Below are 14,226 nucleotides of genomic sequence, written 5' to 3'. Positions count from 1 at the left end.
GCCACAACAGGAACTCCCAAATCTTGGTTTTAAATGGCTGAGACTGAGAGAGGGCTGGTTACCTAACTGATCAGTTGACTAACGGATACTGAAAACACCCTTGAGAGTTAAGATCACTTGATCTTCTTTTCTTTATGTGCTGTCTTTTTAAAAAATAATGAGCACCTCCATCTTAGAAACTTTATTTGGAGGTGGAGAACAGACACAGATTTTAGCATGGCCCTGCACTGACGAACCCAGAGGCTGCTGTCACCACAGCTTTTTTTTTTCTTTTGTTTTTAGAGCTGTACCCATGGCATATGGAAGGTCCCAGACTAGGGGTTGAATTGGAGCTACAGCTGACAGCCTACATCACAGCCACAGCAATGCCAGATCCCAGCTGCATCTGCGACCTACACCATAGCTCATGGCAATGCTGGATCCTTAACCCACTGAGCGAGGCCAGGGATCGAACCTGCATCCTCAAGGGTACTAGTCGGATTCATTTCCACTGAGCCTCTATTGTCACCACAGCTTAATCTACAGCATCTTAAAAACACAGTTCACTAGGTGGACCCCTGTGCTCACTGAGCTACCGAAGGGGAATGAAAAAAAGGTACAGATTGGTGGAAATAAAGAAACTTAATTCCCATGAGAGAATACAAACATACATACATCTGCATATGCATATAAACATACATTTGTAAATACACAGAAACCTTCTGATAAATCATAGAGGAGGTCAACTGATTCTAAAGAGAAAAAATTGGTAGCAAGGTGAAAATGTGCTGTTTACTCTTTTTTTATTTTTTAAAACCGTGAACCAGGAGTTCCCGTTGTGGCTCAATGAATCTGACCAGTATCCATGAGGACATGGGTTCAATCCCTGGCCCTGCTCAGTGGGTTAAGGACCTGGCGTTGCCATGAGCTGTGGTGTAAGCCGGCAGCTACAGCTCTGATTTGACCCCTAGCCTGGGAACCTCCCTATGCCACAGGTGTGGCCCTAAAAAGACTAAATAAATAAATATGTTCTAAAAGCTGCCCACTTGTATTCCGGACAATGATGAAAAATTATTTCTGATGTTTCCAAAGTCAAGGCTTTTATTACTGAATCTTGATCCCATGTGAAAGCTTCAGCATTAAGTTCCATCTCTTAGAAGTTTAACAGTATGACTATTTTTTTCCCCTCCCCTAAGAACAAGACATTGAATTACTGTCTCCAAAAAAAAAAGAAAGAAAAGGGACTCTGCAAAGCTTTAATAATCTGAGAAAAGCATCCAAAAAGTTAGGAAAATAGCACTTACTTATACAGCATAAATGGTGATTTCCCTACTTTGTATCCCGTGTAGCACCTTGTACATGTATGTGATACCTTGATTAGAAACTCTTGAGCAATTAAATCAATAGATTTGCTTATCTTTAACAGTTCAAGAGAGTACCTAACACTTGTTATCTGGCATTATTAGAAATAAATGACTTAAGGTGGCTGGCTTCACACATAGGCACAAACTCCTGTTGAGCTGGGGACCAGGAGTTCCTGGAAATGGCATTTGCATGGAATGGGCAAAGCGCTTCAAGCGATCATCCCTGGCATTCTACACTGGCAATGGCTCAGCTTCTTCCTGTTGCTTCACATTCACTGAAGTCAACATTGTCTCTGGCCAGAATTCTTCTAAATGCTAATCACACATTTGTGAGTTAAACCTCCAAGCTACTGTGATCTTTCTAAAACCTTTCCTAAAAATAAAGGAACTTCCAACAGTCCTCAATTGCACACTAATCTTTACCTCATTTCCTTAAACAATTCCTTACAAAGGCCTTATTAAGTTCCCATCTTAAACCTGCAGCTTACTACTCTCCCGTCAGACCAACCCATCCAGTCCCCTGGACCTTTTCTCAACATTTGCTATCAAAATTGCCCCACCAGGACACAGTAGAGGGACACACACACAACACATTTGGGATAACGGCAGAATGCTAACTCGCTAAGAAGAATACCCTGATAGCACTAAGAGCACAAAGAAAAAATTGAATCAGACTAGAAGCGACTGCAGGAGTTCCTGCTCCCCAACCCCTCCCCTTCTCAGCACACATTCCAATTATACCAATGTTTCTTTCAGGACTTTTTCTGGCCTGCAGAGTCCTATGGAAAATGACAAAAAATTATTTCTAATGTTTCCAAAGTCAAGGCTTCAAAAATTATCACTCACTCTCTGAGTTATTCATGAACAAATATTCCAGCCCCTCCACCCTCACTTGTTCTACAGCTGGTTCCCAGATTTCTCCTGTGGGATCAAACTACAGCTGCCACAGTAGTAACCTGCTCGTTAAGGAATGAGCTGCCTGCCCTCCCCGACACTGACCCTGTCACTTAACCCACCCCCCTCTGAGATCTGCCTGGGATCACCTCCTAAAGAACCCAAAACAAGACATGACTGCAGTTTTATATATGCCTGTTTATTCTTTTTTTTTTTTTCTTTTCTTTTTAGGGTCATATTCACGGCATACGGAAGTTCCCAGGCTAGGGATCGAATCGGAGTTGCAGCTGCCAGCCTACACCACAACCACAGCAACACTCGATCTGAGCCACGTCTGTGACCTACACCACAGCTCATGGCATCACCAGATCCTTAACCCACTAAGCAAGGGCAGGGATAGAACCAGCGTCCTCATGGATCCTAGTTGGGTCCATTACCAGTGAGCCTCAATAGGAACTCCTATGCCCCTTTATTCTCAATAAAAGGTTATGAAGACAATATAATAATAATAAAGGATCACTGCATAGGGTTATGCTAAATGGGGTGTGTAAAACACAAAAAATTAGCATTATTAAAAAATTCCAAGAAAATAAAAAAGGATTTCCCTGGTCCCTTAGCAGGTTAAGGATCCAGCTTTGGCACTGCTGTGGTGAGGGTTCCATCCCTGACCTGGGGATTTGCACGTCACAGGTGTAGCCAAAATAAAATTGCTTTTGAGGCATAAAACAACAAAATTTCATAATCCTACTCATAAACCTCCCTATTAGAATTTTTTTTTTGGTCTTTCTAGGACCGCACCTGCAGCACATGGAGGTTCCCAGGCTAGGGGTCTAATCATAGCTGTAACCACCAGCCTACACCAGAGCCACAGCAACACAGGATCCAAGCTGTTTCTGCAACCTACACCACAGCTCACGGCAACGCCAGATCCTTAACCCATTGAGCGAGGCCAGGGATCAAACCCACAACCTCATGGTTCCCAGTCAGATTCATTAACCACTGAGCCATGATGGGAACCCCAGAATATTTGTTTTCTGAAATCATTTTAAAATAGAGTCCCTAATCCTAAGCTTTGATTTTTTTTTTTTAATCCAAGTTTATGGCTTAGCCTCCAAAATGTCCAATATTTTTGCTTTGGAAATTCCCAAAAGAAAAAAAAAAAAAATTCCTTTAGCACCGTGCCTGGAAATAGTTGTCTTCTGAATCCACAAATTTACCCTCTAAAAATATATTTGTTCAAAATAATATAACTAAGTCTTACTAAATAAAGGATGTTTTAAGGTTTATCTTCCTTTCCCTGCCCTCCCGAATAAGAGAGATTTCATTTTTTTTTCGTTTTGGAGCAAAATTGTTATTTAATTCAAGTTAACTGCCCCCCCCCTTTTTTGGTCTTTTTAGGGCCACACCTTCAGCATATGAAAGTTCCCAGGCTAGGATCCCATTCATTCAGAGACATCGATCTTTGAGTGTTCATGACATTCACAGATAAGTTCCTCTATCCCATACCGATACAGATACAGCTGTCAGCCAATTCTGTGTGCTAGCAGTGTGTCTTCCCAGAGTTTTGGGGTCAAATAATAAATCTCTATCATAGCTCTTGCCGCTCCCATTGCAAGGATGAGATTACAATGCACTCAAACCAGGGGAGGGAGTGGGATGGACTGGGAGTCTGGGGTTCATAGATGTAAACTATTGCATTTGGAGTGTTTTTTGGTATTGAGCTGCAGAAGGTGTTTATAAATTTTGAAGGTTAATCACTTGTCAGCAGATTGATTTGCAAAGATTTCTCCCATTCTGTGGGTTGTCTTTTCATTTTGTTTAGGGTTTCCTTTGCTGTGCAGAAACTTTTAAGTTTAATTAGGTCCCATTCATTTATTTTTGTTTTCACGGTCATTACTCAAGAGTATTGCATTTGGAGTGGAGAAGCAATGAGGTCCTGCTGGAGAGCACAGGGAACTATACCCAACCACTTGTAGAATATGATGCAAGATGTTATGAGAAAAAGAATGTGTGTGTGTGTGTGTGTGTGTATAACTGGGTCACTTTGTTGTGCAGCAGAAATTGACAGAACATTGTAAATCAACTACAATAACAGTTTTTTTTTAAATGAAAAGAAAAAAGTAAAATGCATGCAAACATATTCTGAGTGGATTTTTACTTCAAGCCCTTTTAGTCATAATAATCTAAAATTAAAATATATTAAGAGTAGAGTTAAAATCCCAACCTAAGTTGTGTTTGCTAGCTAAATTCTAAGCTTTTTTTTTTTTTTTTTTTGACAGTTTACGGTCAAAAAGGAAATAAAGGCACATTAAGATGCCTGTTTCATGCATCAGGTACTTCCAAAAAGCTAATGACAGTAGCACAATAAAAAATTCCAAGGGCACATTGAGAACAGCTCCCAAAAATGTAAAACCATAATGTTAATTCTGTTATACATTCGTGTCAAAGCAATTCGTCCTCAGCACCTATAAAAGAATGTGAAAATCAGAATGCTTTTCAGTTCAAAAGTTACACACACCAAATCTAGTTCTTAAAATACTGAGCCATCTTCATCTTTAGTGCCTCCCATTTAGGAGGCAATACTCAAAAGGTGCTCTGTAATTACCTCTGACCAATGAATAAGGTATTCTTAGAAATAAAACCAGGCACCTCCTTTTAAACTTTGTCCTGTGAGATACACTGAAATTCAAATTAAATACAGAATTAATTGGAATTTAGACCTTTCATTTTGGCTCTGCTTTAGAAGAGATACAGCTTTCTGTGTATTATTAACTATATGCATATATTCATGTTACATACATATATGATTAGTTTTATATACCAAAATGAAGGTTTTTCTCATTTCTTTTAAGGGTTAAAACACATGCACACACAAGAAAGACACCAGAAGACAGATCATTTCCACTGTATGTTGGAAAAAATCATTCATTTTGTGTAGGAATTAGCAAGTGACATTCCCATCACAAAATTCTCTCAAACTAACACTGTTTAAATTAAAAGAGCAAAACTATGTAATGATTGATGTCTTCATTGCCTGTATTCACTGAGATGATGCCTTAAGAGTGTATTCCAGGAGTTCCCGTCGTGGCTCAGTGGTTAACGAATCCGACTAGGAACGATGAGGTTGCAGGTTCGATCCCTGACCTCACTCAGTGGGTTACGGATCCCGTGTTGCTGTGAGCTGTGGTGTAGGTCACATACATGGCTCGGATCTGGCATTGCTGTGGCTCTGGCGTAGGCTGGTGGCTACAGCTTGGATTCTACCCCTAGCCTGGGAACCTCCATATGCCTCGGGTGTGGCCCTGGAAAAGACAAAAAAAAAAAAAAAAAAGAGAGAGAGAGAGAGAAAGAGTGTATTCCTTTTCAATCTTTCAGGAATAATGAGCATGTTGTCATCAAATCTTTATAGGCCTACTTCCTTTCCTCAATAATACTGAGCCCACTGTCTTGTTCAAAGTAGCTGCTCAATAAATATTTGTTAAATAAATTCCATAGCACTAGTCATACAAATACAAATGAGCAAAATGCAGAGAATGATTCAGCTGAGATGGTTCTAAAATAAAATAAAATAGAGGACTTTGCAAAATTCAGAATCTGTAATGATATTATAGCATTATGGATTGGGTATTAAAAAGATCAATGTCATAAATTGCATAATAGTGCCAAGAAAGTAATTTTACTTTCAAATTAGAACTTGAAGGACCAACAAATATCATCGACATCAGGAACAAGATGTTTTTCTCTTGTGAAAAGTACAGTCGACTAAATTTTAATGGTACAAAAGTGAACTACCTGAGAAATGAAATCAATATGGGATATTATGCAATTAGGATGAATTTACCCAGCCGAGCTTACTCAGCTTTTCAGACTCAAAGACAATGGAACCAAATCTTTGAACTGACTGGTAAATAAAGGACTCGTAAGAGAACTGCTCCTCTAGAATATAAATGATACTAAGAATTAAAGGAGCTGAATAAAAGATAATGAGAATAAAGTCCAAATGTTTGAATTAAGGAAGTTCCCTTAAGGTGTAGCCGGTTAGGGATCCAGTGTTGCTGCAGCTGTGGCACAGCCCACAACTACAACACAGGTTCAACCCCTAGTCTGGGAACTTCTGGCCTCAGATGCGGCCAAAAAAATTTTTTTGAATTTAAGGTAATAAATATATGGAGCCATTCAGATTTGTTCTTTTGGTAAATGGCCTTATTTGAGGAACTTGAAAATCAAAAGGGATCAGAATATTTTAATTTTTTAAAAAAATAGCATGTATCGCCACAGCACTAAGATGCAAGTTCAATTCCCGCAGCCTGGCAAAAGCATCCAGCATTGCCACAGCTCAGATTCCTAGCCTGGAGAACTCCATGTGCCATGGGGAGGCCAAAAAAGAGGGGGGGAAAAAGATATAAAAGAACTTTCCTGTTTCCAAAGTTCAAGTTAGTATTTCATGAGATTTCTTTCCCTCTTATCAAACACACTAAGATATATGCCTATACCTAGAAATAACTAACTAACCTGGAGAAGGGAGGGGTGGGGGAATGAAGAACAGCTGTTAGAACAACTCATCTATCCTTTCATCAAGAACCTACACAATTGAGATATAATTAAAACATAAAAAGTTTAATATTACCAAAAACATCCATCATCCAAAACAGAGCATTCATAATTAACCCAATAAACTATCACAGAAACGGCTTCCAGCATTACCTATACACAGAAACCAACAAAACTTTTCATATAAACACAGATTTCAACTTAAGTCATAAACATACTAAAGATACTCTATAGTTATAGAAAACTAAAACTGCTACCTAGGCTAAAATTAAGACAAGCAAACAGGAAGGGACGGAACCAAGAAGCACAACTAACAGATTAAATCTACAGTTTTAAAATCATCAAAGAACTGCAAAGTAGAGTCAATGATCTGAATACCTTGGTTGGAGCAGTATCCATGAAAAGCTATAGAAAAAAAGAGAGAAAGAGAATGGCTTAACACTTTCAAGTAAATTAGAGAATCCAGATGAGACGTACACATTCCAGTTAAATAACCTTGTATTTAGGAAGTGAGAATCAATTTTATTTTTGGAAATTGTTTTCTAAGGTAATCCCTGACTAATATCATCATAGTCAGCACTTCTAGAAATTAACTCATCTTGGAAGCTAAAAACCAAAAAATATAAAGAAACAGTAGCTGAAGACTGGTGGGTCCTGCTGCACCACTTCCTCTGAACCTAACACAATCTGTCCACTTTTGACCCATAACATGCTTGCACCTACTTACCTCACTCATAAAGGGGCCTAAGTGAGGACAGGCTTTGAAATATTCAGATAAACCAGTCTATCCAGGCTTTTCATCTCCATTTAAAGATAATTACAGGAGTTCCCGTCTAGTGACTCGGTGGAAACAAATCTGACTAGCATCCTTGAGGTTGCGGGTTCGATCCCTGGCCTCGCTCAGTGGGTTAAAGATCTGGCGTTGCTCTGAGCTGCTGTGTAGGTCGCAGACAGGGCTCAGATCCTGTGTTGCTGTGGCTGGCGTAGGTCAGCAGCTACAGCTCCAATCTGACCCCTAGGCTGGGGACCTCCACATGCTGCGGGGGCGGCCCTAAAAAGACCAAAAAAAAAAAAAAAAGATAATTATAAAAGTAATTTTAACATGAAGGTCCTTAAAGGACTCACAAAGATTTAAAAAAAAATATTCTGTAGCCAGGATAGGAAGAAAAACAAAATAACTGGCTACTAAAATTATTTTTGCCCAGGGTAATAAAAAAATAATTTCAAAATCTTTTCTCGAGTTCCCTAGTGGCTCAGCAGGTTAAGGACTCTTCATGGTCACTACTGTGGCTTAAGTTTAATGCCTGGCCCTAGAATCTCCACATGCCACCGTCTGGGGTGGGGGGAATATATATATACACACAGACACACACATATTATATATAATATATATAATACATATATATAATTTCTTATTTATGCCTGACTCCCACCACTTCCAAATAAATTGGGTCTCTGTGCTACACATTAAGCATTAGAAAGGCCTTTTGAAAGGAAATTGGTTGTACCCAAAGCAAATTTAAATAAAAGCTCTACCTGCCAATAACATGCACCACAGTATCAAAGCTCTGATCTGTGAAATCTTTTAAATAGACGTACTGGGACACAGTCATGCTTCAAGTTATCCACTCTGAACATTTTATCATTTATCAATAAGTAATTTATTTTTTTTTCTATAACCTTCTCTCTTAGGCTCTGCCACCGAGGCCTTTGCATTTTTATGAAGACCTCCCTGCCCCCAGCAATAAGCTTAGCTGCAATTTAATAGTAAGCAACATATACACGCTTCAGTACAAGAAAAATACGTGAACAACAGCCTCAAAAATGAAGGACGAGATCTGGGTATTACTCCTCTTACAAGAAATCTTTAGGGAGAAACCGAAACATTGTTCTCCAGGCAGAAAAGATGATCAACGCGGCGCCAAGCCTCCTCCGCGCCGCTGCCAAATACTGAGCAGCCTCATGCGGAGCGATTCTCCCTGAAGATCGTGCTCAGAAGCGGGGCGGGAACGCACTGCGTTTTCACTGTGCTGATTCACTGAACCTTTTGTGCAAGAACACGTATGGGGGAGATGTTTGCCTGTGAGCCTGAAACCCTTCCAACCGTGGTGACCCTCTCGGTGTAACCCCTGGTTGTCACCGGGGCCCCAAGCCAGGCACTTAACAGGCATCCCCTGCGTTTCAACCTCCCGGTAACTCTGAGGACTTTCTGTTTTTACACAGATGAGAAAATCCAGGCTGCACACGGTAATTAATAAACTGGCTGCGTTCAATCCCCACGTGGGGAGACACTAGCTTTGCTCGACTACTAGAATTAGGTCTTTTTGCAACACTCTCCGATCAGAGTTTTTCTTCCTCAGAGATTTCAACCACGATATGGTTCCTCTATAGGATACTTCTCCTTCATACCCTCCAACTTTTATTTTCTCAAATAACACAGAAAACATAAACTCCAGACGGACGGTCTGCAGCAGTGACCTCTTTTTTAGCGCTGGAAGGAGGCAGGGGAGACCCTGGTAGTGAAGGTACTGATTACACATTTCTTGAAAGAATGAAATATCTGGAAAATCAGGGCTGTGAGAGTGGCCAACCTGGAAAACAGCATGTGCTCTGAAGGACCTGAATTGTACTTAGTTCCCTCATTTTTCTAAATTCACTAGGTAAGTATTCATCCCTCTAAATTCAACTTTATAGATAACCACTTATGGAGCATCTACTATTACAGCATCTTCTAACCAAAATAGCTCAGGACTAACTAGTAGATGTTCAGTAACTCATCTATGTATAACTATGCTTTATCTGTCAGCGAGAATTATATATAAGGCAGGGAGGTAATCATGACTTTCCCAAAAAGAAACTATATCAACTTGGCCAAAATTACCTATCTCTGGTCTTGACTTCTTCCGAGGAAAAAAAAATGGAGGCTGTGCTATTTCTAGAGGATCTCTTGAAATTCTTTCAAAAAACACCAATCCTATCAATTCAGAGATCCCCAGAGACCATCTCAGAAATTTCCAAGAAATGCCACTGGTATGCACCAGTGTCTTCCTTCCAGCTTAAAAATCCACCTCTTGTTTTCATTCTAGTTCACCCCGACGCCAAGATTTCAGTTAGTGTGTGCGGACTGTCAACTCCTGGCATTAGCACCATCTCTGTAACTCCGTTATTATGCCACCTCCTCTTCATCTTTCTGCCCAAACACTCTTTATGTGGCAGCAACACTGAAGTTTTTGCCTGTTTATTCGTGCCTAAGGAATTAGACTTAAAGCAAATAACTAACATGATACCATCAGAAGTAAAGATACTGAAGTCTTAAGCACATAAATCAAGAAAATAAATTCACATTATGCACAAAGAGTACGTATAGAAATATTTCATAAGCCAGAAGAAAAATGAACACGATATACTTTCTTGAGTTTCAGTTATTGAAACAATAATCTCCTACATGTCACTCTTGAAGAAAAATGAATTTATTTCCTCCTTGTATCAGTGTCCCATGTTAATAGCATTCCTTTTCTTAGCAAACAATGAATATGCATGACTACTTTACATGGTAAGCATTCAATAAATACTTCTTGAAATAATGAGTAAATTTTCCCTGTCTAATGATATTTACTGTTGAGTTTTTAAAATCCTAAAAAAAGGGGGAGGGGAGCGGTGCTGCAGCTGTTTAATTTTATTTGACAACTATCCAATATACAATTAATCAATGCTTTTAAATAACAATCCTGACCTTAATTAGAGCTTCTCCAAAAAATTATTTACTGTTAGACACTCTTTACAAGGCAGAATATAATGGCAGACACTGAAAAAAATTATTTTTAAGACATTTTACCAAGAATCTTTTCTAAGCCAGCAGTTATTGCCAATTTCCTCTACTAGTCAACGTTTAAAAATTAAAAAGTAAAATACACTGACATTTTGTACCAACTTCTAAAATCCTATAAATTATCAAACACAGAGTTAATGTTATAGTCTTTTTTTTTTCCATATTAATAAAGAGGAAAGGAAAATGTGACATGTCATTCATGGAGGGCCCTGTTTAAGAGAATGGACTAGAGAGAGATCAAAAAGATTCATACTTTTGGCTGCAAGGAGGTTCAGAGGAAAATCAGAAACTTCACTGTTTCTGACTTTTTTTTTTCCTTGGTATTTGTCTCATCTAGTTATCTAGCTCCAAATCCAACTGAAAAAAACTCCTCACTTCCCTTCTGCCCCTGTTTCCTGACTGATAACTCATTCAGATCTATCTTTGCTCAGTATCTCTTTAGCATTAATGCATGAGGTTTACGCCATATTTTATAACCTTTTTTCACATGGTGTAGAGGAACCGTACCAGGAATACAGCTCAGGTAAAAATCCATGTCATTGCACACGGCAAGAACTGAATGAATGGTCAAGGAGAAGTTGATGGGATCTTCTGCTTAGGAATAAAACCTGGGTTAGTCTGCTCCTAGTAAGAAGAATTAATATCCATATCGGGATGGTGGGCTAGACACTAAATAGCAACCACACAACAAAGGACTAAGGACCAAAAATATGAATGAAGCATCCTGTGTTAAATGTACACTAGAGTTCCCTGGTGGCTCAGTGGGTTAAAGATCCAGCATTGTCATTATTGCGGTGCCAGTGGCTGCTGTGGCTGGCACCGATTCAATCCCTAGCCTGGGAACTTCCGGATGCCACAGGAGCAGCCAAATAAATAAATAAAATAAATGTACACACATGAAATACCCCAATCTATGAGAATTCAACTTACAGATGAACTTAGATTGTAATAAAAATGTCAAGGGACCAAACTTAAAAAAAAAAAAAGTAATGTATTTAAGGGCAGGGTGGGGAGACGTAATACTGTGCATTAATGTTTACAAACCAACCCCACTGGGAAAGAATCTTCACAATCTATAACAAGTGTCAGTGAGGATGGTGGAATAATGGGTACATTGCTAGTGGGAATGCTGGTGGCACGGCTGTCTTGGAAAAAAGTCTGGCAGTTCATGGAGTTACCATGTAACCCAGCAATTCCACTCCTAGGTGTATACCCAAGGGAACTGAAAACATCTGTCCACGCAAAAACATGTACGTAAATGTTCATAGCAGGAGTTCCCATTGTGGCTCAGTGGTTAACAAATCCAACTAGGAACCATGAAGTTGCGGGTTCAATCCCTGGCCTTGTTCAGTGGGTTAAGGATCCGGCATTGCCATGAGCTGTGGTATAGGTTGCAAATGAGGCTTGGAGCCCGTGTTGCTGTGGTTGTGGCATAGGCCGGGGGCTACAGCTCCAACTAGACCCCTAGCCTGGGAACTTCCATATGCTGCAGGTGCAGCCCTAGAAAAGCCAAAAAGCCAAAAAGCCAAAAAAAAAAAAAAAAAAAAAGTTCATAGCAGCATTATTCATAATTGTCCAAAGCGTCCACTCATAAGCCTATGTACACCTTGGCCTGAGCTCTTCAAGTTTACAGACACAATCACACATGCAGATGCAGATGTACACGGATGCTACTACAGCCTTTTGCAACAGGGACTGGAAAATCCCCAAAGTACCATTTAGTTATTATCATTAGATAAATCACCGTGAAGCCAGACGAGGCCACAACATGCAGCCATTAAAAAGAGGCCTGTTCCTGCTGGCATGGTACAATTTGTACACACTTGAACAGGAATAGAAAACTAGGAAGGGAAAGAAAATATTACCAGGGAGGAAAATTAACTACATCTATGTATCTCTTTTGGTTAATGTTTCACTTTAAAATTGTGCACACACTGCTTTTAGAAAACAATGCCTGAGGGGAAAATGAGTTGGAAACCACAGACCAGGGTGCCATTTGCTGAGGGTGAGGCCTCACGCCTTCCCTACAAATCCAATATAAAATAATCTCCATCCTGCATCCAAAATTACTTTGTCATGTATATCACACCAAAACAAACTGGCTTAGTATCATTTTTTAAACAATTTTTTTTCTTCTTTTTTATCTCTTTTTTTCTTTTCCAGCCACACCCGCCACACCCTAGCCATATGCATAGAATCTGAGCAACTCTGGATCCTTACATAATCCACTGCACCAGCTGGGGAGTGAGCCCTCAGGGCCTCAGCAAAAACACCAGATCCCCAACCTGCTGGGCCACAGTGAGAACTCCAATTTAGTATCATTTCTCCAAGGAAGTCAAGACAGTGATAAAGGGGTACATGGAGAAGTTACATCCCTGCAGTGATCTTACAGTGAGGCTGGACTCTCCCATTATCTGCGCTTCTAATCTAAATATTGTATTTTGATTTTATATAATGCACCAACTCTTGCCTCACTGTTCTGCTTGGTGATATTTTCTGAAGTTAACTCACTGATCACTGCCTCAGGAAAGCCAGCCACATTACATTTTTTTCTCCTTGAAGGAGAAGGAAGATCAGTCCAGTGACTTTACTGTCAGAAACTTCCTTTTTGACGGGAGACAACTGTCTAAACAAGTCATAAAACATGTATATACATTTAAATCCACAAATACCATTTTATGGTTTTATGCTTTAAAACCATATCTAGAAAAATAAAGAAGTAAAAAGAAATAAATAAATAAAACCGTATCTAGGGAGTACCCCTTGTGGCTCATCGGAAACATCCATGAGGATGCAGCTTCAATCCCTGGGTTTGCTCAGTGGATCTGGCGTTGCCGCAAGCTGTGGTGCAGGTCACAGATGTGACTCTGATCCTTCATTGCTATGGCTGGGGTGTAGGCCAGCACCTGCAGCTCGGATTGGACTCCTAGCCTGGGAACTTCCAGATGCCACAGATGTGACCCTAAAGAGCAAAAAATAAATAAACAAATAAAATAAAACCATATCTGTTTTAGCCTAAGCAGTAAGGAAAGCCAAATGAGGCAGTTCTGCATGTACTAATAGAAAATACCATGAAGAAAACACAACATGCAGGAGTTCCCGTCGTGGCTCAGTGGTTAATGAGTCCGACTAGGAACCATGAGGTTGCGGGTTTGATCCCTGACCTTGCTCAGTGGGTTAACGATCCGGCGTTGCCGTGAGCTGTGGTGTAGGTTGCAGACGCGGCTCGGATCCCATGTTGCTGTGGCTCTGGAGTAGGCCGGTGGCTACAGCTCCGATTCAACCTCTAGCCTGGGAACCTCCATATGCCCCAGGAGTGGGCCAAGAAATGGCAAAAAGACAACAACAACAACAGAAAAAAGAAAAAACAACATGCAAAACATGTTGTATGCCACTGTACTTGGGGACAGTACTGAATGTATATGCAGTCTATTTCTGGGAAGATTCACAAGAAACTAGGAACATAAGTTGCCTCTGGGGGAAAATATCCAGTGGCTGAGAACAACTTATGTATAATATGCCTGTTTAACTTCGGAATTAAGAATTCTATACCAAGGCAGTGTGTTGCTACCCCTAAGACTGAATGCTATTAAACACGGTCCTTCAAAA

The 14,226-nt window shown here is 40.0% G+C and overlaps 1 protein-coding gene across 12 annotated transcripts in view; it reads right to left on the bottom strand.

Annotated features, from left to right (window-relative positions):
* Positions 1 to 14,226, bottom strand: part of CDC14B (cell division cycle 14B) — a 118,047-nt gene that overhangs the window by 102,213 nt on the left and 1,608 nt on the right. For 9 of the 12 annotated variants that reach the window (XR_002336288.1, XM_021064578.1, XM_021064576.1 and 6 more), the window contains exon 2: positions 7,167 to 7,193. The exons of the other annotated variants lie outside the window; for them this stretch is intronic. Coding sequence is in view for 8 of the 9 variants with exons in the window: in XM_021064578.1 (XP_020920237.1) it covers positions 7,167 to 7,193 (27 nt within the window). In the remaining variant the exon portion in view is untranslated. The remainder of the gene's footprint in view (positions 1 to 7,166; positions 7,194 to 14,226) is intronic. 12 annotated transcript variants of the gene reach the window in all.

The sequence above is a fragment of the Sus scrofa genome, chromosome 10 (assembly GCF_000003025.6).
Source record: "Sus scrofa isolate TJ Tabasco breed Duroc chromosome 10, Sscrofa11.1, whole genome shotgun sequence".
Classification (NCBI taxonomy): Eukaryota; Metazoa; Chordata; class Mammalia; order Artiodactyla; family Suidae; genus Sus; species Sus scrofa.
Note: the sequence above shows the minus strand (reverse complement) of the source record. Positions and strands in the feature narration are given on the sequence as shown.